Source organism: Chaetodon trifascialis, chromosome 3, assembly GCF_039877785.1.
Source record: "Chaetodon trifascialis isolate fChaTrf1 chromosome 3, fChaTrf1.hap1, whole genome shotgun sequence".
Classification (NCBI taxonomy): domain Eukaryota; kingdom Metazoa; phylum Chordata; class Actinopteri; order Chaetodontiformes; family Chaetodontidae; genus Chaetodon; species Chaetodon trifascialis.
Window position 1 is genome coordinate 32,269,554 of NC_092058.1, and position 22,204 is coordinate 32,291,757.

The 22,204-nt window shown below is 40.2% G+C and overlaps 1 protein-coding gene across 16 annotated transcripts in view; it reads left to right on the top strand.

Annotated features, from left to right (window-relative positions):
• The window catches only part of nfasca (neurofascin homolog (chicken) a), a 145,587-nt gene that overhangs the window by 112,525 nt on the left and 10,858 nt on the right, over positions 1 to 22,204 (top strand). For 5 of the 16 annotated variants that reach the window (XM_070958894.1, XM_070958893.1, XM_070958897.1 and 2 more), the window contains 10 exons: positions 239 to 354; positions 457 to 667; positions 1,451 to 1,573; positions 2,143 to 2,316; positions 3,464 to 3,490; positions 6,718 to 6,951; positions 7,612 to 7,734; positions 11,093 to 11,242; positions 13,747 to 13,875; positions 15,508 to 15,577. In XM_070958894.1, the coding sequence (XP_070814995.1) occupies positions 239 to 354; positions 457 to 667; positions 1,451 to 1,573; positions 2,143 to 2,316; positions 3,464 to 3,490; positions 6,718 to 6,951; positions 7,612 to 7,734; positions 11,093 to 11,242; positions 13,747 to 13,875; positions 15,508 to 15,577 (1,357 nt within the window). Of the gene's footprint in view, positions 1 to 238; positions 355 to 456; positions 668 to 1,450; positions 1,574 to 2,142; positions 2,375 to 3,463; positions 6,048 to 6,717; positions 6,952 to 7,611; positions 7,735 to 11,092; positions 11,243 to 13,746; positions 13,876 to 15,507; positions 15,578 to 17,254; positions 17,546 to 22,204 lie in introns of those variants that run through there. The other 11 variants (XM_070958903.1, XM_070958904.1, XM_070958905.1 and 8 more) reach the window with 8 other exon arrangements.

Sequence of the window (22,204 nt, forward strand, 5' to 3'; positions counted from 1 at the left end):
TGATTTTCAGACTAAGGCTGATAGATGTTTTGTTTTGATGCTTTGATGCTTCAGGCTGACAGAAACACAGATCCTCACAGTGTCATCAGTGATTCATTTCACTGTTTCTCATTTTAAACCATTAGTACAATTACAGTAATGCAACAACCTGTAGTGGGAATATGTCGTTATTCCAGCACAAACAGAACCAACCGATCTGGCTCTTACCACTTACTGTGTCCTTTTTTTGTTTATTCAGAGCCCACAGATGCTCCCACTGACCTGCGAGTATCAAAGGTCAACAGCACCAAGTCGAATATCCACTGGAAACCAGTAGACCTGAACTCTATCCAGGGAGAGTTCAAGGAGTACAGAGTGAGCCTGGCTGTATTTTTGTTTCTGATCATTTCTTTCATCTTCTCACCATCCTCTGCGCGTCTTACTTGTTAACCATTTCTCTCCCTGTCTCCCTCTCAGCTGTACTACTGGCGTGAGGCCAGTCTGGTTCCAGGTCTGATGGTCAATAAGGAGAAGAAGACCAAAGGTTTCTACAGTACTGTGGCTGAGCCATCTGGCATTCTCAGTGACCTGGTGCCCTACTCTAAATACAAGATGTTCATGGTTGTGGCCAACAACCGCTTTGAGAGTCCACCCAGCAACACAGTGGAATTCACCACCAAGGAGGGAGGTGAGGATGCAGCCCCTGCAAATAAAATATTACATCCAGGGAAGGCTGACATCTCATATAGTTTCACAAAATTGTTCTGAGCCAAAGGTAGCATGCTCATCAGTGGCATGTGGGAATCTGACAAACACACTTTTTATTATGGAGAACAACAGACTCTATCTAGAAGTATCCCTGATGGAACACATGGGTTTCTGAAGGGACATTTTGATTCCACTATTCAGGTGTACTGCTTGCTGCCATCTTTGTGCAGTGGAGTGGAATGGAATGAGCAATGGATAATCAACATGACAGCATAAGAGACTAGGACCTTTAACACTTACTATATTTTAAATGTAACTATTTCTAATTGTCAGTTTAACAGAATTTAGAATAAAAAATGCTTTTGAGACCATGATGTCTTGTAGGGAAAATCACTGACTTTGCAAGATGAGAGCTATTTTGGCAAAATTGGAATGATGTCTGTGGAGCTGGAGATATTTTGGAGCCAGCATCTAGTGGCCTTTAGCGGTACTACATTATAATGCCAGAGATGGACTCAGCTCAGGCAAAATAAGTTTCTTTTCTTTTCTTAACACTTTCTTTTTATTGTTTCTTTTTTAAAACATGTAAAGAAGACAATAATGTAAAGAAAGACAGAAAAAGAACATAGTGGATTGACACAAAACCAAAATACGTGAGATCGGTCGACATTCATATCTCCACATATAAGTTTATTTTCTTTTTATCCCAGACCCCTCTGTGTACTTACTATGTGATTTTGTGTGTGTCTGTGTGTGTTTGTAGTGCCAGATGCCCCGAGGTTCTTCAGGATAAACCGTAGAAGTTTTGACACCATCCATCTCGAATGGGACAAACCTCTGGAGCCAAACGGCATTCTGATTGGATACCAGTTAAAGTACCAAACTGGTGAGCAGCTCTGATTTGTCAAACCTGTTCACACATTATTCAGACTGTAGTTACACATATGCAAACTTTCAAACCTTCAGAGAGCAAGCATTTCCTTACTTGGTGCTTCTACTTGGTAGTGATTTACCAAACTATGAGCCATAAGTGTTCTTTTAGGATTCAGGTGTTTGTTTTATAGTTTTTATTTGAGCAAACTGTGTGTTGACCATACAGCTTTACAGCAGAGTCTTAGTGCAGCAGTGATATCTGTTTACCTGTTATTTCACCCACTTATTTGCAAGTAACAGTGAAGGTGAATATACTCAAAATGTCTGTTATCTGAAGCATCTAATGTAAAGAAGGTTGAAAGTTTGGGTAATAACTGGAGGTTTAGTTAACTGCTGCCAGTCAAAAGAAGAATCTGTGAAGGACATTCAGCAACTCTGCTGCCACATAAGATGATTTGGGAATAATTCTGATAGCAGGCTAACCAGTCTATCCTTTTATATAATTCTTCTGTGAATGTGTGTGTCCATGTGTGTGTGTCTGTGCACGCGTGTGCGTGTGTCTGTGCGTGTGTGTGTGTGTAGTCAATGGGTCCAGGATAGGTCGTCTCCAGTTGGAGCAGTTCCTTCCTAACGTGACAGACTTCACCCTCCGCCTCCCAGACCGATCTACCCGCTACAAGTTCCACCTGTCAGCACTCACCCAGGTGGGAGCAGGGGAGGTCTATGCTGAGGAGTCCCCACACTTCACCAATGAAGGTGAGTGTTTCTACATCTGACCATTTGTTTGCTGAAAAAAATCACATATAGTGCTTTCAAAAAAAAAAGTAAACCAAGGTTAACAATGCAAGCAGTTCATCAGAGTGATGTTCTGAATTGCTTGAGCAAATCAGTTGCTCTCTCGTTGCTCCCTTGTTCAATAGTTGATTATTTTTTTCTTCAAAAGAGACAAAAACATTTAGAAAAGCGTGTATTTTATGAGCTGTTTACATCTTCAATAGGAAGAGTGGTGAAGTCTGAATGTACTGAGAGACAATAAGAATAACATAGGATAATGCTAGCCTTATCCTTTAACACATTTTACCACACCGATCAACTTGATCTCTGACATAGTTTCTCATTAGAGCTCCTGTAATGTGTCCTTCCACACGCTATGTCCAGCATCCTGTTTCAGCATAGGACACTGAATTTTCACTCTGCTGCATTATGTCCTCTATGATGTAATTACACCATTTCCAGCCCTTTTGCTGCATGACAAATGGGTTGGTTTCGTCGTGTGTCTACATTGTGAGAGACTGGTTTTGGGAATCACTGGAACCTGCATGTGACAGACATTGTGGCATAGAAATAGATTGTGGCAGAGGCTGTAGCCCTTTGTCAAACAAAGGCCACTTTGTTAGGGTATCAGATGGAGAAAGAACAGGTCTTTCTCTGGTGGATGACATTATCAGTGCACGATCATATTCATACACACACACACACACACACACACACACACACACACACACACACACACACACACACACACACACACACACATACACACACACACAGGGACACACAACCGATCAGAAGAAGAAAATCAGAATCTCCCAGTGGCTAGAGAGTCACTCATGTTATTAACTTTTGCCTTTGTTTGAGATATGCAGTAGCAGTGTGGTGATGTCATGTTAATGTTATGAATCACAGTACACCTGACAAATTGTTTTAAAAGGTTGGTTCAGCCAAATTTAGAAACCTTCTAGTGGTATCTAGCCACGTTGGACAGATTGCATGGAGTGATACCATTGGTACAATAAGTAAGAGTATCAACTGAACCATCTGTTCAGTCGCTGTCATTCCTGTTGTCCCTCTCTGTCTTTCTTAAACCTCTCTCTCCTGTCTCCCCTTCTCTTTTCATTGGCAGAGAACTTTACTGATGCTACAGGTCTAGGTAATGGGGAATGAGAAGCTTAGCGTGTCTGCCTGTCCCCTTTTCCCACCCTCATCCTCCATATCTGTCTCTTCATCTGTTCATCTTAACACTGAGCAGCAGTGCAGTCTAACTCCACCAAAGTGCAGTTAAATACCCCCTGCAGTTCACACTGTTAGACAACAGAGGGAGCTGCCAAACTAGTTTTAACCCCACTGGGTTTAGACGTTACATCCTTGGGGGGTAGATGGAGGGCTCCCAGCTCTCATATTAAGGAAAACATAGGTTTGCCAATCAGTATTATCCTTACATGAACCTTAAGACATACAGTCTTATATATATATATACTTATACAGTCTTGTATATATACATAACCTGCTATGGACACTGCAGAATGCTATGTTTTGACCCAGAGCCTAGGCTGTGAAACATATCTTCTGAAACAAGGGTTGACACCACAGCAACCATTTGACAAAACAATCCTTACTTGTGATCCATAGCTTTTTCTGGAGCTGTTAACGATATCACATGATCTTGATCAATGTACTGAATTTCCTCAGTTGTGATGAAGATACATCAGTTGTGACTGTATCCTTGTTGATGTCAAAATGATTAAAAGAGGATCAATCACATAAATAGTTAAAACTGTTATTTTGGTAATTGATAAAGGAATTGTTTCAAGAGTAGATCAGTTTAAACTAATCTTAAAATGTCAGAAATAGTTACAAATGCCCATCACAAATTACTCAGTCTATAAGGAAGGTCTTTCTTATTAAGCATCTGTCAAAACCAGCAAATCATTACATCTATGATATGAAACAGACAAAGGGTCTAAAGCTGAAGTCAAAACAGACCAACCTGTTTTAGCTGTTGGACTGAACTGCTGTCAATCCTGTTTTTTTTTGTTTAATTTCTCATCTCTCCATCGTTCCTCTGTGTGTAGAGCTGCTGTTTGTCTACTGCTATGTGCTTTCAGGGATTGAAGAAGCCCACTCAACATGTTCATGTCACTATTGGCTTTGAAAACAGTAGTTCACTTGAAGTTTAGTGAAAGGAATATACAGCCCAGTTTTAAGAAAACTTCAAATCTTTGGTCTCATATTTTATTAGATGGTCTTAATGATCAGAACTCAGACCCTGATAGCTGCTGTAGAATCTTCCTTCAAGCCATTTGTATTTATGTTGGCCTTTAACCTCTGATTTCTGAACCAATCCCTGGTGTCGCACCTTCACAATTCAGTCTCACAGCATCTCACAACTTCCTGTCTGCCACAAGAGACACGTTGGCCTTGTGCAGAAACTTATGTTTTTCTAAAGTTTTTCAGGCATTGTCACGGGATACAAAGTCATGATGATGCTGCTGTCATTGCTGGGAATGTGTGTGGGATGGGAAGAGATGCACAGCCTTGCATCAGAATGTCAAAACGGGGGAAACATTTTGATAAATGATGTGACTTGATGAGTGTGCTGGGGCTGACAAATTAGCAGTTGGCTTTCGCACTTACTCACTGGCTTGATTGTCTTGCTTCTGAGCTTTGTCACTGCCATCTTTATCCATTGTATCTGTTCACCTGGTCAGTTGTACAACTACATACAGTACTGTGGATTACAGGTAAGGTGGATTGTAGCTTTGGGCTGAACTGGCATTCCTCACTGGGCTGTAATGGCTCCTGAACATGCTAATGTTTCCATCTTTCCGTCCTTCTTTCTTTTTCCCTCGCACGGTGGTTTCAGGGCATGCTTAACATCCAGGCTGGTGATACAAGCATGCTGGCTGGGGTTTGGGGTTGTTGTATGAGGGAAATTTTTGGGGTGGAGGAATCAGTTATGGGACCTTTCACTGACTGGAGGTGACCTCAAGTTCAAGGTATTGTAAGAGTTAACACTTCAAGTGGCAATCAGTGGCAAAGAATGTGCTGTTTCCCAACTTGACCCCCCACAAGGGGGCAACATACTGTCACAAAAGTATAAACAACAAAGATAAGACTGTTTTTCAATACCAGTGCTACTGTAATACCTGATACCTGTAATACCAAAATTCTGAAGATAATTGCATTTTATGGACATTTAATTAAAAAAACAAAACAACAACAAATAAATAAATAGAGGAAAGAGGAAAGCCCGCCTGCTTTCAGCACTGGACAGTTTCCAATTCTCTGACATTACTGACACATTTTGGTTGGTATTAAAAAAGTAGCAGGGCCTGATACTGAGCTTTTGCACACAACTACTGCCAGTTGCTACAGCCTTTATTTGCACGGCAAAAAATACTATAAAATAGATAAAAAGCCTAGCTCACAAGTGATGGCTGAGTATGAGAAGGAAAGAAGACTGTTTTTGGCAAAAAGATGATGAATAACAGGCGCTGCATGAAACGTGACATTTAGACCACATAAAATGTGTTGCATTTTGCTCTCAATGATGTGTCTGTGAAAGGGGTGTGAAAATGTATTATGTGATGTCCTTTAAAAAATGGTCAGGTAGATTTAGCTCAATACCAGAGAGCAATAAAAATTAAATTGGCACTCCAGAAATTAAGCATTGCATTTTGTTCAAGTTAGAGGACTTGTAAGAGAAAATTATGGTCAGAATGGAAACAGCGGTGGCTGAGATACCTGGGAAGAATACTGGATGCTACATCTCCCATAATGCAATAGTGTCTTTGATGCACCCAGGCCTTTGTTAAAAAGTGGTTATTCTCGCAGACTTTACAAAGTCAAGGAAATTTTCTGCTCAGTCAATAAAGTTGTTATGCATCTATTTTCAGAAGCTGAGCAAGTACTCCTCTCCATCAGTAAACTGCCCTTTAATCGGAAAACCAGTGGCGAGTATAATGCAACATCAACTCCTGATGAAATAAAAAATAAGGTTACTAGTTTTCGGTTTTCCAAACTGTAATACAGTGCCTACTCATTTGCATCCTCTTCAAATAAACTGTGACAGTCATGTTGTAATATCAGAATGTGTCCCTTTGGTGGCAGTGGCATCACAGTGTATGCAGGACAATGACGAAGTGTTCGTGGATGAAGTGGGAAAAACTGAAATGAACTATGTAACCATTTATTGACTGGTGATGACTTAGCCAGGCGTGTGATGTGTGAAGAGTGCTGCTTGTCGGGAATTCACTGTGTGTTTCAGCTCAGGGCTTCATTGACTTTTTCCTGTGTGTGTGAGTGTGTGTCTACCTGTTTATTGTTCCTGCTGCCTTATCTTTAACCCTTTGCTCTCTCCCCCCTCCTCCCTTGTAGTTGAGCTTACAGATGCCTCCGTGGCTTCAGCTTTCACTCCTGCTCCTCCTCCTCTCGCTCCTCTTCCTCCTACTACCATCGCTCCTTCAACCATTAGCACCTCAACTTCTACCACTTCTACAACTACGATCTCTACTACTACTCCTTCTACTACCACCACCACAACTGAGGCGACTACTACCACCACACCTCCTGTGCTGGTCACCACCAAGCGTACAGATCAGAATGTGTTGGGTACATGCCGTTGTCCCATTGTGGTTTTTACTGTCTTTCTAGTGTTTTAATTGACCATGAATGGCAGTTCATGGATATCAAGACAATTGCCTTCTCCCACCTGACGAAACAGGAAACTACATCAAGGCTGCATTCCAATAAACTGAGCTGTACCTGCTTTACAAAAAGTGGGGAATTACTTCAGAATATTGGGATGTAGCCAGCAACTATATTCCTGGTCAGGAAGTGAGAATCCACACCTTTTTTTACTACATGAATTTTGATAGCTGTAAAATTTTGAACCCTTCAACATTTTAGAGTGATGAGGACCATTGTGATATTGGCAAAGTTCACCATTTTCTATTTGTTTTTTTTGGGTTCAGTTAGCATTGGAGTCCACTCTAAAGTAGAAATAAGCATCGTAATTGTTTCATGAATTAGAAAATCCTCTGGAATTTACACTTGGTTAAATTTTCAGTCAGTGAACATATTAAATTTACTTCTGGTTTTGAGTTGCCCATCAATCCAGATCAAAACAGTCATTCTTATAGGAGGACTCCCTTAGTGGTATCACCATGCATAGGTCTAAATGAAGCCCTGTGTGTGGTTGTTGTAACTGTGCCCTCTCTGCCCCATGCCCCTGACCTTTAACCCTTTACCCCCCACCCCCACCCTGTGTAGTGGCCCCTGGGCGGGAGATCTGGAATCTGACGGTGGAGCCTAACAGTAACTACGCTAACGTCAGCTGGAGACACAACTTCCCGGCCGGCAGCAGCGAGTTTGTGCTAGAGTTCACACTGGACAGTAAGAAACCAGACCAAGCCCAGCTTGAGCTATTGAAATCTAAAACTAGATCTGAACTGAATTATAAGAGAGTAAATTGTAATATGATCATGGCATCACAAAAACAATACTAAATAGAAGGAGTAGGAGCAGACAAAGGGCATTATTACATAGAGCAGGCAAAACAGATTTATTATACATATAAAAACACATCTTTTTTAAAATTATAATTATTGTGGCACTATATATGTTGGTTGTTGCAATGAACCCACAGACAATCATCATCAACTCTGTAGTTCCCATCAGTCAAAGCCTTTTCGTGTCTGTCAACTCACTCACTCTTTTGCTATTCAGGCTCTGAAATTTACTGTTTAGCTAGTCACAGCACCATTATCTAACAGTTTCCAGGATGAGCGAATAAGCTATTATTTGCTAGACATTAATCTTATCAACTTTATAAGGCCACAATTGGCCAAATATACTTCCACATTTGGCAAGTTGAGCAAAATCCAACATTTGACAAACATTAGATTTATTTAATCCTTCTCAGGATGCTTAGTTAAATGTTGGGGATTAGAGAAAGGACTGTATGTGAAAGACACTTTGATCTATAACACCACTCTAGCTGACACTTTTAAATTGCATTATGCAAGTACAGTTCACTTAATTTTATGACAGATATGTACTTTTCTGGCTAAACTATGGCTTTGCTGCATCTCTGAATAAGATTCAGTCCTGTTAGCAGCAGAATTTCAATTACAATTATAAGCTGCCAAAATGGAGATACTAAAAAATGATCAGTGGCTTTTTTTACATTACATAATTATTGACAGACTTCAATTATACCTTAATGGCTGGTTTTTATTACCTCAAGCAAGTAATAAAGAAAGATAATCTGACATTTAAATAAAGAGGGGCCAAGAGGGGAAAAGGGAAAAAAAAAGCCCCCCTAAAAGAAGTCTTTTTGGTGCTATATATGTATACACACACACACACACACACACACACACACACACACACACACACACACACACACACACACGCACACACACACACACTCAGACACAGATAAATAACCTTCAAACTTCAACTGTTGTTTTTTTAATGCATCATTTTATTTAAGAATGTGATATTTACACCTAACAACTAATGTCTCAGTTTTTTGTTACAAAAGCAGAAGGTCCAACATACCACAGTCTGTGTGTCTGTCCTTCTCTCTTTCTCTTTGGTCTTTATATGTTTGAACATGCTGTGCAGTCCACCATCACGATGGTTTCTCTTCTGCCTGGCTTTGAATGACTCTTGTTGGAGCAGCACTGTAAATGGATGTTTGGGTTGCTCTCTCTGAATTTCTGTTTGAATGTGTCACTTTTCTGGCCATCCACTCTTGCATAATCACTTGCTTTTGCTATGGATTGGGTGTTAAGCACTCTTGAAGGCTGCTGTGGTAAAACACATCATCCCTCCTTTTCTGGAATCCCTGAGCTGGTTGAGATTGGATTGGCAGACAGGCTCTCTCTTATTACTCTCTCTTATTGCTTTCTTCAAATTCAATAATCTATGAACTTTGATCAAGGATGGAAAGAAGGGAGGATGTATTTTTCATGTACTTGGGAAGTGGCTTTAATTCTTAATGATGTCTGAATGAACAGAAAGAGTATGGGGGGGGGGGGGGGGGTGGTGAGATTGATCTAATGGTCTCCACCCCTCCCACCCATCTCTTGTTCTCCAAGGTCAAATCTGAAAGCTTTGACTCTGAGGAAGAGTGGTAAGGAGCCCCTGAGACCCCCCACCTCCCAGAATCATCCCTCCATCCACCCCCCGTCTTGGTGACTGTGTCTCAGGAGTCTCTGCATGTCTCTCAGAGGAGGGTTTAGGTGAAAGATAATGATTTTGTGGCATATGAGAAGAGACATAGGAATATTTGTCATGGAAAAGGGAATGAGAAGAAAGGAAGAAAAGGAAAGGGAAAGGGAATAATTTTAAGGGTGTGGGCATAAGGGCTAGAGTTTGTATACATGTTTGCAGCTTCATATCTATATTCCAGCTCACCAAAGTCTTGGGAAATGAGTTGATGTGTTCAAATTATTTGCCGTATGCACTAAAAGCTTGTAAAATTCAATCCCATGTTGCACTACCATGTCTCTACAGTAGCCCATGTTGGTGAGTGCTGTTTTTTTATTTAGGAATTTACCCTTCTCTCCTTGTGCACACACTTGCTCACCAGGAAATGGTGAGGCAATAAATTTCTTGAAACATGACATTGTGAAGTTGAACAGAGGTAGGCTGTCAAATTTGTTACCTCCCAGCTTATATAAAAAAATGTTGAAATTGAAATTTTTTTTAAGGTTTGTTTTTTTTAGTTGTTGTTGTTGACCCATTACCCCCAGAGTAATTGTGACCAGGTAATTTTACAAATTATGGAAACTGTATGTTAAAATGGAATTTGAACATACAATCCACATACAGGTCTCTCAAGCTAAAGCAAATACTGCTGATTGTAAATCACTGCAAAGACAAGTGTGTATACAGTAACAATAGCTTGATCTGCTGCAGAAATATAGAAATATTGACCAAGTACATGTTTATAGTCTTAAAAAATATGTAATATTCAGCAGTCCCTATCTTCCATTGACCTGAAAACATAAGATCACCATATTGTACTAATACCAAATGTCAGCCTTGGCCTTTATCAAAGCACTTCTTTGGTTAAGTATGTAAAAAAGACTGGCATGTCTTCTCTTGTGTCTGCATTAGATGTTTGTGGACTTTTCTTTGGCTGGTTTCAGGACTAGTATCAATAGCATGGCTTTGGAATGAGTTCTGTTGGATGACCTCTACCTTGTGAAATGGTTGATAGCATGGTGCATGTTGTCACCACCTCATGCTGCCATTTCCTGTCACTGCAATCTCAGAGTCATGCTCATAGCTCGGCCATGTCATGACCCACACATCTTTCCGGTGGAAAGGGTGCTGTTGCTGATTTTTGTTTTGTCACTGATTTTTGTTTTGACCTCACGGAGATAAGTGTGGGCCTGTAAATAATTGAGACGAGCAATGTTTTGCCATCTTGGATCTTGGTGTAACCCATGAAAAAAGAAAGTTCTGTAATGGTCAGTTTCAATTCTACCTGAGTGAAACATTGCACAGTGGCCAATTCATGGTGCAGTTTAGTTGTGTGAGACTTTGATGTCCACAGTGAAGTGATTTTGCCATTGTTATCAGTCTCAATTCACTGCAGTAACCCTGCTATCGTTCAGAGAAAACAGTCTCCTTGCAAAACTTTGTGATGCGACTTTTGCTAGTAAGCACAGCCGTTACTGTGGAACAAAGGCCACACCCCCTAGAGTGTGATTGGCCCCTTTCTTGTGTCTCCAAGGCGACAAGACGGTGAAAGTTGTACCGGTGAAACAACAGCCCCCCATTACAGTGGCGGATCTGATCGCAGGTGCCAAGTACCATCTGAGGGTTTACTCCCATGAGCTCAACAGCGTCAGCAGCAAATCTGTCACCTTTAAGACCAAACCAGGTGAGACTCCACCTAGTCAGGAGGAACCGGGGTTCTAGCCATGTGGAACCCTGGTTCCACCTGGCTGAGTTCCACTTGGTCAGGTGGAAACTGAAGTTCATGCCAGGTGGGTTACTCTTGGTGCAAATCTGTCAGTAGTGGTATCTACAGTAACTCAAAGCTGGGTGAGTTATCATGGTTTCTTTTTTAATGCCATGCATGTTTTCCAAAGGTAAACTCAAGGCAGTCAGGACAAGACATTTCAACCTTCTATATTAGGATGCTGTTAGACTTCAACTGAAATGTCTTTATGAGCATTATCTTATGAATGAATGAACGTAAAAGTTGCATTTTTTTTGATGAAATGTTTATATTCAGACTTCCTGTGAGTTTCTACACAACTCATGTGTTCTCTTCACATGTTCCGACGGGTAAATACTCTAGATTCTTCATTGATGTCTTTGCATAGACATAAAATGTATAATGATAAGATATATGTACAATTGTGACAGTTAAGATCTTTATGATCTTCAGACATATAATCTGGGAGATTATGATGGACAACTGTTTTTGCATTCTGCAACTTTATTCAATACTCAGTTGATCTTTCTGTATAAAATGCACATGGAAGGGTAAAAAATACAAAATACCGTAGTATAATGCTAACACAACCTGCTATTATCAACCCTGACTCCAAAAAAAGTGGGGACAGTGTGTAAAAGGTAAATAAAAAATGTTATGAACTGATATGTTTATTGACAACCGTGTTCTTGAGACCATATAGTATTATCCGTAATACAGTCATGTGTTTCACAAGTGGTGAACCTCACCCCATCCTTGGTTGTGAACAATTGAGCCTTTCAATCATGCTCCTTTCATACTACCTTGCGAGGCAGTTGGATTTGTGAAATCACACAAGATCATGCGCACTGAGAATCCATCTTGCCATGTGCTTTGTGCTTGTGGCTGAACCACAGTGGGCTGGAGTAGTCTGGGTCCTTTGAGGGTCTACTGGCAGCTCCAGGCGAGCATGGTTTAGGTGTGCCAACAGCAAGAGAAGCTACTGTTTGTTCAACAACGATGGCGTCTCCTAAAGAGTTAATATAAATACTGCTACAGCATGATTTACATCAGAACTGGAGAGTATTTATTTAAAGAAGAACAAAGAATGGCACTGTCTAACTACATCATATAGACAGATATACGTCCAATTACCTGCCAAGTATTTTTTGAAAATGCCTACCCTTTTCCAAACAGTCTCCGTGGATGACTTCCCAGATGGTTCCGTGTAACAAACCATCTGGCACATTAAGTTACTTTTTATGCCCAATCATGATACTATCAAATGTTATCAATGGACCTGTCTACCTGTGGAGTGTTCCACAAGTGGAAAGTTTGTGAGATAAAACATTAAATATGTTGTTTTTGCACTGTTTTCAATTGAGTATGTCAAAAAATTTAGCAAAGGATCACATTCTGTCACATTCTATTTTCTACACAGCGTCCCAACTTTTTTTTGGAATTGGGGTTGTAGAAGCTGTAACATTAGAAAAAAGCAAAGCTTACTGTGCTTATAAATTCTTTACGTAATGAAAAATGTCAGTTTAGCTACTGTGCTTTAAAGACTTTGCACCTATGTCAGGTCATATTTCTGGTCCTATCCCGAACAAACAGGTGGCAGATGTTAAATAGCTGGCAAGCTAACTCAAGGCATTACACTCTGAATGCTCAATAATTTACTCTTAAATATGCTACCAATAGACAAATTCAATTAGATATGTCAGTAACTGCGCACTTCACACAGATAGGTAGGTAGGTCAGTAGTTTGTTAGGTAGGTGCCTAACAGCCACAGGCCTCCAAAATGGCCACTGCTACATGAACTAAAAACCCTTGTTTAGTTAGCTGGCTATTAGGACAATGGGAGTTTCCTATCTGGTTCCTATCACACAGTAAAAACACTGCTCTGCTTGGAAAGTGATTTTTTTTGTTTTTAATCAAAAGGCTTTTTATAATGGACCTCCCATTTTGATAAGCATCAGTTCATTTTTAATTGAATATTAGAAATGTTGCTTTTATTATTGTCCAAATTCTGTGCTGGTATTTATTCAAGTTAGAATTTCTGGCAACTGTCTAAGAATTTGTCTTGTTCCAGGTGGTACTGAAATCTTTCTGGGTCTATCAGAGGCGATTTTATTATTAATATTATTTTCACACCACAAACCTACTCTCCCACGCTTTTCTGATTAAAATTCACACACTGTGTAATGGAAAAGGAGACAAACCCTTTATTGATATGGATGGAATCCTTTGTACAACATCATCCTGGATATGAGCTTGGGCGCGAGTAATAAGATGTTTGTTCTGAGTTGTTGACTTCTGCTGAGCACTCTGGGATGAGAGCAGATTGTATGATGTGGCAGCTGTGACTCATTGTGGTCCAGAAAAACACTCACTGTGTTTCTGCTGTGTTTCTTTCTCTCTTCTCCTGTCCTACCATGTGTGTATGTTCTGTGTATGTCTCCAGCCTACATTGACCAGGTAGACATAGCCACTCAAGGCTGGTTCATTGGCTTGATGTGCGCCATTGCCCTCATCATACTGATCCTCCTCATCGTCTGCTTCATCAAGAGGAGTCGAGGGGGCAAATACCCAGGTAAGGACTGACACTGCAGCTTTGATACAGCTCATACTCTAACATCTGTCTGCCATTACCCACATGGCAACAGAATTTGATGTTCTATGATTGGATGTTTCTTACCAAAGTCAATTGATTGTTCTGAAGTGATTATTAAATTGATTAGATGACATTAGACATTAGACATTAGATGTCTGACATTTTGGTTGCAAGGTAGCAAATACTGTAGGGAGTCATTCAGTCACAGACTGGAATGCTCCTAAACTCATGTACACAGTTGTCTACTTCTTTAAGTGGCAAACACTGGTTATGGCACTAATTTTGAAGTTTGACCTGTTATATTTGGTGTGATATCTAGGTTTTAGTAATTAATTGTGCAAATACATGTTTCATACTTTGGTCCATTACAAGCCAATGTAAGCTTTGCTGAAAGCTGTAACTAGTGCATTTTTTGGTTGCTGACAGCAGTTGTTAAAATTCACATTCAACTGTTTTGAAACTTTAATATGCTTTGTGTATTTGTGTAAGTATTTCAATGTCAGTACTTGTTCTTTTACTGTGGAAGTGCAGAAACCTGTATGGCTGCTTAGAAGGAAAACAACAGACCAATATTCAAAATGCCAGCACTGCAGGTCATCACAATGCTGAATACAAAACAAACAGAATATTTGACAGATCAGAGTAGAACAGCTAACATTGGTAGATTTGGTTCAATATTTTATCTAATAGCACATTCAATCTATTTATTACTCCCAAACAATTATTAATATGCACTTCAAAAACAACAACTCAAAGAATACAGTTACAGCTTTATGTTCCTTGTTCTGCCAAAATTGAAACAGTCTTCATGCAACAGTGATGCTGAGCTACAGTGTGTGACAGTGTAATAGTTTGAAATTGAGTCGTGTTAATGTTTTGCAGTTTCTGTAATGTCTAGGTGGTGGTTGCGTGACTGGTTTCGCAAAATATCTAGGTGGGTGCCTAACTGATGCTGTAAAGTTAAGAACTAACAGCCACTCATGAACTAATCAGAGAATAATAACACAACAGTGAGAGACAGAAAACAACTAATGAGAGGAGTTCACACAAGTCGAAGCACTGACACAAACCCAACCAAATGTTATACAACTGCTACTAAGACAGGCTTATAAGTCTTAAAAAGTGCATACAATACTACATTATACATGGATTACTGTGGCAGCAGCTCAGAAAACAATAAAAACAAGTCATTAACAACTGGAATAACATTTTACTCCTTACTTTTGAAGTATCCACTTTTGACAAGCATCTTATGTCATGACCTGTTAGAGGAAAATGGTAGAGTACATTCATTTCTTATTCATGAACTGCCAAAAAAAGACACTGTCCACATTTGCTTGCTTTAATTTTTATATGATATTTATTGTGTAGGGTTAAGGGATGAGTGTGGATTTGGGACACAGTCTTAGTTAACAGTTTAATAAGAGAAGGCTGAAGACAAATATATGGAACTAAATTACCAGATAAGGACTAACAGAAGGACTTTATGTTAAAGCTAACTCCAGGAACCGCTCAACCTATGGATGGTTTTTTTGTACCAAATCTAGTCATGAGATCAGTGGAGCATTCAGCAAAATTCTGAAAATGCCACCTTTGTTCTTTTCTCCTTAGTCCGTGACAAAAAAGATCTACCTTTGGACCCAGTAGATCAGAAAGACCAGGATGGATCCTTTGATTACCAGTAAGTATCATCAAACTCCCAGTCCTACATTACAGCAAACATGTCTAAATTACATCTCTACCACTTTACCCTAGTGGCTAGCTTTGTGTGGACACTTTGAAGTGGTTCATTTTATGTTAATTTGATTAATTTTTAGTGGTTGGAATTTGTGATAAATGGATTAGGTTGTTTAACTGCTATGGCCATGTCTCATCTTGTATATTTTATGAAGACTATGGCAGTGAGTACAGTAGAGAGACCTTAAGAACCAGCTGCAGTACAGCACACGGTGGCTGTTTTGTGAAAAATGAAAACACAAATAGATACATTAGTTATTAGATAGTAAACAACATATATTACAGATAGATGGTAATGTATGTTGTTTAGTGAAAATTATGTGTTAACGGTTATATAGTTTGGCTTACTTTCAAAAAAAATTCAAGCAGAGATTAATTATGGGACTGAACAGAAAACATCAGAATATTATATCCTTAAAACAAGTAAATCACAATGACCTACGTTTTTTTTTTTTTTTTACACAACAGGAAAGCTGTGTTGTTGTTGTTGTTGTTGTTAAAAACTGATTTTCAATATTCAAATCAGGATGGTATTCATTTCCATTTTCCTCTACATCTTTTGAACTGAGACGGAAAGATTTTGTCTGTTTAGGAGGCCTTCTATTATTGGTGCGAGATGCAGCATTTTGGCCAGCAAGTCATACAAGCACAGAGGGGGATTTTCATCCTTGATAATCAGATCAGAGGAGACAACACTTCAATTATGAACGGGCATTAGGGCACAGAGGTATCAGCCATGACCAATTAGTCATGGCTGATTAGACCAATTGGGAATGAATCATAGTGAACAGGGCTCCTTCAAGACTAATAACAATACATTTTAAAGCACATCTTTTTTATCTTAAAGCGTCCATTTTCTACCCCAGAATGAAGCTTTTCAAAAAGGCTTTATGTGAAAATGTTGTGTGACATCACTTACACATCTTTTAGTTGATGCTGTATGAATTTCCTTTAATATCCTAAGTTAGCCTTTGTCAGTTTGTAGTATTAATGACTGACAACAAAAAAATAGATATACCGATGATATTCTATCTATCCGTCCATATTGTCTGATTGGCTGAAAGTGAACTAAAAAGATGAAAAAAAAAAAAAAAGGGAAAATTGAAGGCAACAGAAGATAAATGTAATCTGTTAAGACCAGTTGCATCTGTCAAAGAACTTCAATCTTAACTGCTATTCCAGTGCACATTTGTTTGGCAACTCAAAGAGAATGAAGAACCTGTTTCCTATTCATCTGACATTTCTGTGGACAGCAAGCAAAAACTATATCAAAATGCAGGGTAGACAGCAGTGTGTTTGACACTTAAATAGCGTTTTCATATCTACCTGTATTAGTGTGGACATAGATGAAAGCTTCATAGCTCAAACAGCTGAAGCACAATTGTGTCTGGAATTGATTGCCATTCTGCAATACACCATCTTTGTGAATCTGGACACCAGCTCTTTAATCTTGTCTTGTGAAGCACGCACATACTGAGTTATACAGTGGACTTTTATAAGAATAACATTTACAACATATACAGTTGGCCATATTTGTGCCACGTGATGATGTACTGTATATACTGCAGAACATGTCTGTTAAGTCTGTGTTGGTAAGTGATGTGTTCTTTGCTCCTTCCAGGTCCCACTGATCTCTGTGGCTTCATTCTTATTTATGAAGAATGAGTCTGCCGTTTTCTGTCCACTTTGACTAAAAACATGTTCAATTTAATATGCTTTCCAAATCTAGTACATGTTCTAACTCAGCTGTGTGAGAGTGGCACTAAAACTTTAAATTGTAGAATGAGCCTCAGATCCTATTGATGAAAAGACAACAGCATAAATAATGGCATATCAATACACATAACAGCAAGGATGCTTTTATAGTATTCTGATCTGTGTTGTACATATCCAAAGCACTAAGGAGTATACGTACATATTGGGCTCTATTTTCGACTCCGCCACCGGCGCGGCACAGGCGCAGCGCAAAGTCAGGTCCTCTGTGCCGATGGGGCGTGGCAGCACAGACTTTGGTATTTTCGTGAGCTGCGCCACCGGCGCATCTCCACCTCCTTCTCATTTCAGTTCCACCCAGCGGCGCAACTTGGAAAGAGGGAGGGGAGAAGGCGTGAAGTGGGTTTGGCACAGCCAAGTCAAATCTTCAACAATCACAGCAGCTCCTCGCCTCACCTTTAAGAACACCGCTGGCTAGGCGCATGGCAAGTTTCCAGGAGACTGACATCACTCATGTCTCCTGACATATATATAAACTCAATATAAATATTTAGTTTTTATATTTGCTTTTTATGTATATAGTTCTCTCTATTTTCTTTCTTTTCTAATTTTATTCTAATTCTATTCTTGAAAGGAGCACTGCAACAAAAACAATTTCCCCTCGGGGATAAATAAAGGATTTCTGATTCTGATCTAAATATCTAAATATGAGGTCCTTAGATGGTAAATCCTCCTCCTCCTCCTCCTCCTCCTCCTCCTCCTCAAAGCAATGATGTACTCCATCTTTGTAGATAACGTTAAGCATTACAATGATAACATTTGTATTTGGAATGAAATGACGTGGGTAATAGCGAACAACGATCATCACTTACATTTTTCCATTTGTCTGTCTCTCTCTGTCTCTTGAGTGCTCTGAGATAGATGCAGTATATATGCTCTGTAGGATGTCACGGCTGTTTCTGGTTGGCACAGCCACGTTAACTGATTAGTTCACATCCCTGTTTCACCTGTGTACATTCGGTCAGGGTGAGTGAGGTGCCGAACACGCTTGTGATGTCGTCAAATGAGATACTGATCAAAATATATAAATTTAGGTCTGACTGTATGTGCTGACTCAGATAGATGCATTGAATCGCGGCTGTTGCTAATAATTGATCGCAGTGAAATGCCAGACACTGTGGAAACCTGACTGTGAGGTATTGGTGACATGAGCGCACGTCTCCGCCGGTTTACGAAAATCCACTTGCACCGCTGGCGCACAGAGTTGACCAGGTCTGAGGTGGCGAGCTTTCAGCGCACTTTTACGCTGCTCATTATGCCGACACCTCCCCCCTACTGCGCCGCAACGCCCATCCTGGCACACCTCTGTACGCCCCGGTTTACCAAAATACCAAATGTGCCGTGTGCCTGCCTGCGCCGCTCGAAAGTACCACTGCGCCGGCGGAGTCGAAAATAGAGCCCATTGTATCTTATTCTGTAGCTTTGCTTTGGTGTAAAATGCCTTCAGTAAAAGTGTGAACTTACAGTCACTGATTGATGCAGCAATGCATCTGATGACATTGCAATTCAAAAAATGACTCGTAAGCGAACAGGGTCATTTAAAAAAAAAAAGGTGCGACCATTATTTATTATCACGACTGGAGATGTGATGTTGCGGTTAATACTGTGTGATTAATCCATATCCAGTATGTGAGATCCTGTCTTGTTTTTTAATCAATAGTGAGTCTAACATTAAATCCCAACCCCTCTCTCTCACAGTCAAGGTCGTTGCTTTACTCTGATTCTGACCCAGACTCCATCCCTGGTGCTAATCCCTCAAGTCCACTCAGCTCTGTGTGTGTTTGTGTTGGTGTGCATGCAAGGATTTACATGCATGTATCATGTGGAGCTTGTCCTCCTTCCTTCCTCTTTCTTTCTCTGCACTTCCTCTCTCTTGCTGTCTCCTGTTTCCTCACGTCTCGTCCCTCTCTTTTCCCCATGCTGAAATGGGTCATCTGTCCCTGACAGGAACGAAAACGAAAACAGGTACTTTGGATTCGGCACGGCATCTCTCTTGGCCTGTGCATGTTGGGGAGCAGGTGTTTCCTCTGAGCTGGGGAGAGTGGGGGGTGGATAAGTTGTATCTTATTTGGGGAGAGCAAACGGTACAATCTAACTGATTAATTGCTGACTCTTTGGTCAGTTTTCATTCATGATGTCAGCAGTTCAACTAAATGCGCTATTTTACAAAGCACTATTTGAAAGATGCGATAGACGGAGAAGGTATCATAGACAGCATAGTGTTAAATGTAATTAGCAGAGAGAGGGACATAGATACAGCTGAGCACCAGGCTTTGGTTCCTTTATGGGTGTCAAATTGTCAATCCAATCAACAACCTAACTATCTCCATGTCAACAATCAAATCATCAGACTCAGCAAATAAGAGACAGTGTCAGTGAATGAACACAATAAACAGACAACAGAAAAAAACTGCAAGCATTGAACACATTACAACTCTTGTTTCTTTACTGAGAGTGATCTGAGAGGAGTCAGGAGGTATTTAGCTTAGCATAGCATAAAGACTAGATAAGATAAAAAGCTAGATTGCCTCTGTCCAAAAGTAGCTCCGTGTGTGTGTATGTGTGTGTGAGTCTGTACGTATGTGTGCTCCTTGATTAATACCCAAAATAAAAATATAGCATAGCAACATATTTGAGCTATTTCTAGATAGCTTATTTGTCTGCCAAATAGGTCATGAGGCTGACATTGATCTGCTCATCTCACTATTGTACAGAAATCCATCCATCCATCCATTATCTATACCGCCTATCCCTTTCGGGGTTGCGGGGGCTGGAGCCTATCCCAGCTACAATGGGTGAGAGGCGGGGTACACCCTGAACCGGTCGCCAGCCGATTGCAGGGCCACATGCAAAGACAGACAAACATTCACACTACGGACAATTTAGAGTCATCAATTAACCTAATGAGCATGTTTTTGGTCTGTGGGAGGAAGCCGGAGTACCCGGAGAGAACCCACACATGCACGGGAAGAACATGCAAACTTCACACAGAAGGGCCCCGCCTGACCCGGGGATCGAACCGGCAACCTTCTTGCTGCGCCACCGTGCAGCCCCTATTGTACAGAAATAAGAAAGCAAATAGGTGTATCTTCCAAAATGCTGAACTATTCCTTATTAAGTCTGCTTGACTGGTGACGAGTCACAGTTCCACAGTTCCTCTTTCAGTCTTTCAGAGCACATCTTGGGTTTATTATGCATGGGGAAAATTTTAGACTCAAAACTGAGACATACTGTACTCTCGAATAACAAATTCATCCCAAAATGTCTTCCATCACCCTGGTGATAAATGTCCTGTTTTAAAATTGTTTACTTGCTACATACAAAATTATGTAATTACACAACAATTCACAGTAGACCAGGGGGGAAGGGAAATGATATCTCTATGCATTATCTCCCAAAAACTCTGCAGAGTAACTGCTGAGACTGTTCGGGCCTGTGTTGAGGTTCAAGCCTCTTGGTTCAGCTCTTCTTGAGGTAGATGGAGCTTGTCTCTGCTAATATGCTCTACATTACCAGTCAAATGTCAATTAGAACACACAGACCATGGCCCACTGCTGCACAGGAAAAGTATCATTTATTCTAAGTTGTGGCTTGAAGCTGCTTTTTATCAAGCTCAACACTGGAGCAACATTAACATAATGTCAACTACATTGATCTTAATGTAATAATGTGTAGTGTTGCCTGTGTATCGGGTATTGATTGATATGGAACAGTCAGTTCCTAGAAACCTTGTCTCTAACTTCTCTAAGCTCTAAGCTTCTGTTCCCACAAACTAATTAGGCTGTTCATGGATCAGCTGTTCCAGCAGTACAAGACGACTAGTGATCCCAGAATGCAGCCTGAGTGAACAGTATCAGAGGTTTTGCACCGTTTTTGTTACAATTAAGGCACTAACATATTTTTCACCCTTCTAGAGGTTAATTGCATTCTTTTTCCTCTGCCGGCTGACATTTAAAAACCCTCAGCCACCAGGTGCATAGGGCAAAAGATGACCAGGGAAATCAATTTGGGTTGGAGTGAGGACAAGGGGGTGATGCTGGACAATCTATGTTTGGCACAATTTGACACCCTTAAAGAACAGATTTGGGCAACAAACAGCCGAAGAAGATCTGGAGGACAAAAGACCGAACAAACACTTCAAAGATCCAACCAAAATCCGTTACGACCTTAGATTCATTAATCTTGAAAGTAGAAAATACCTCAAAGTAAACTTTGATGTGACATAATATTTATTCTGAACATATCCTCTCCTGTTTTCTCCTGCTTGTTTTGTAATATGGCTTCTTTCAGATGATCTTCAGTACTTTTAGTGCGCAGGGCAAAAATGAAACATAATTAAATCTCATAGTAAAAGCGGTTTTACTTGCCATCCCACTTGAAAAACACACAGGACAATTTATTACAACCTGGATCTTTATTTTTGTAGTTGCCCATCAGCATTTAGAAACATAATGAGTTGCTGAGATCCGGGAACGCAGCAACATCACATGGGTGGGCAAGAAACACAGGCAACAAAGGTGAACAGTAAAATGATTACTCAAAGTGTTCTTTGTAAACACATAACAGTTTACAGTGCCACTTCCTGCTTCAACTTTGACCCACTGTACTTGTACTTGTAGTTGTGTGCACAGTTTTCCTGTGTAATGAAGTAGTATAAGTGACACCTCAGGTGAAGCTCACATGACCTCCACATTCTCTGCTGGATGAGTGGATGAAATAAATCATGAGGTGTGGAATCATCCACTGTGTACTAATTAGAATACTGGGTTGTTAAAATTTGTCTGATTGTCTGACTGCT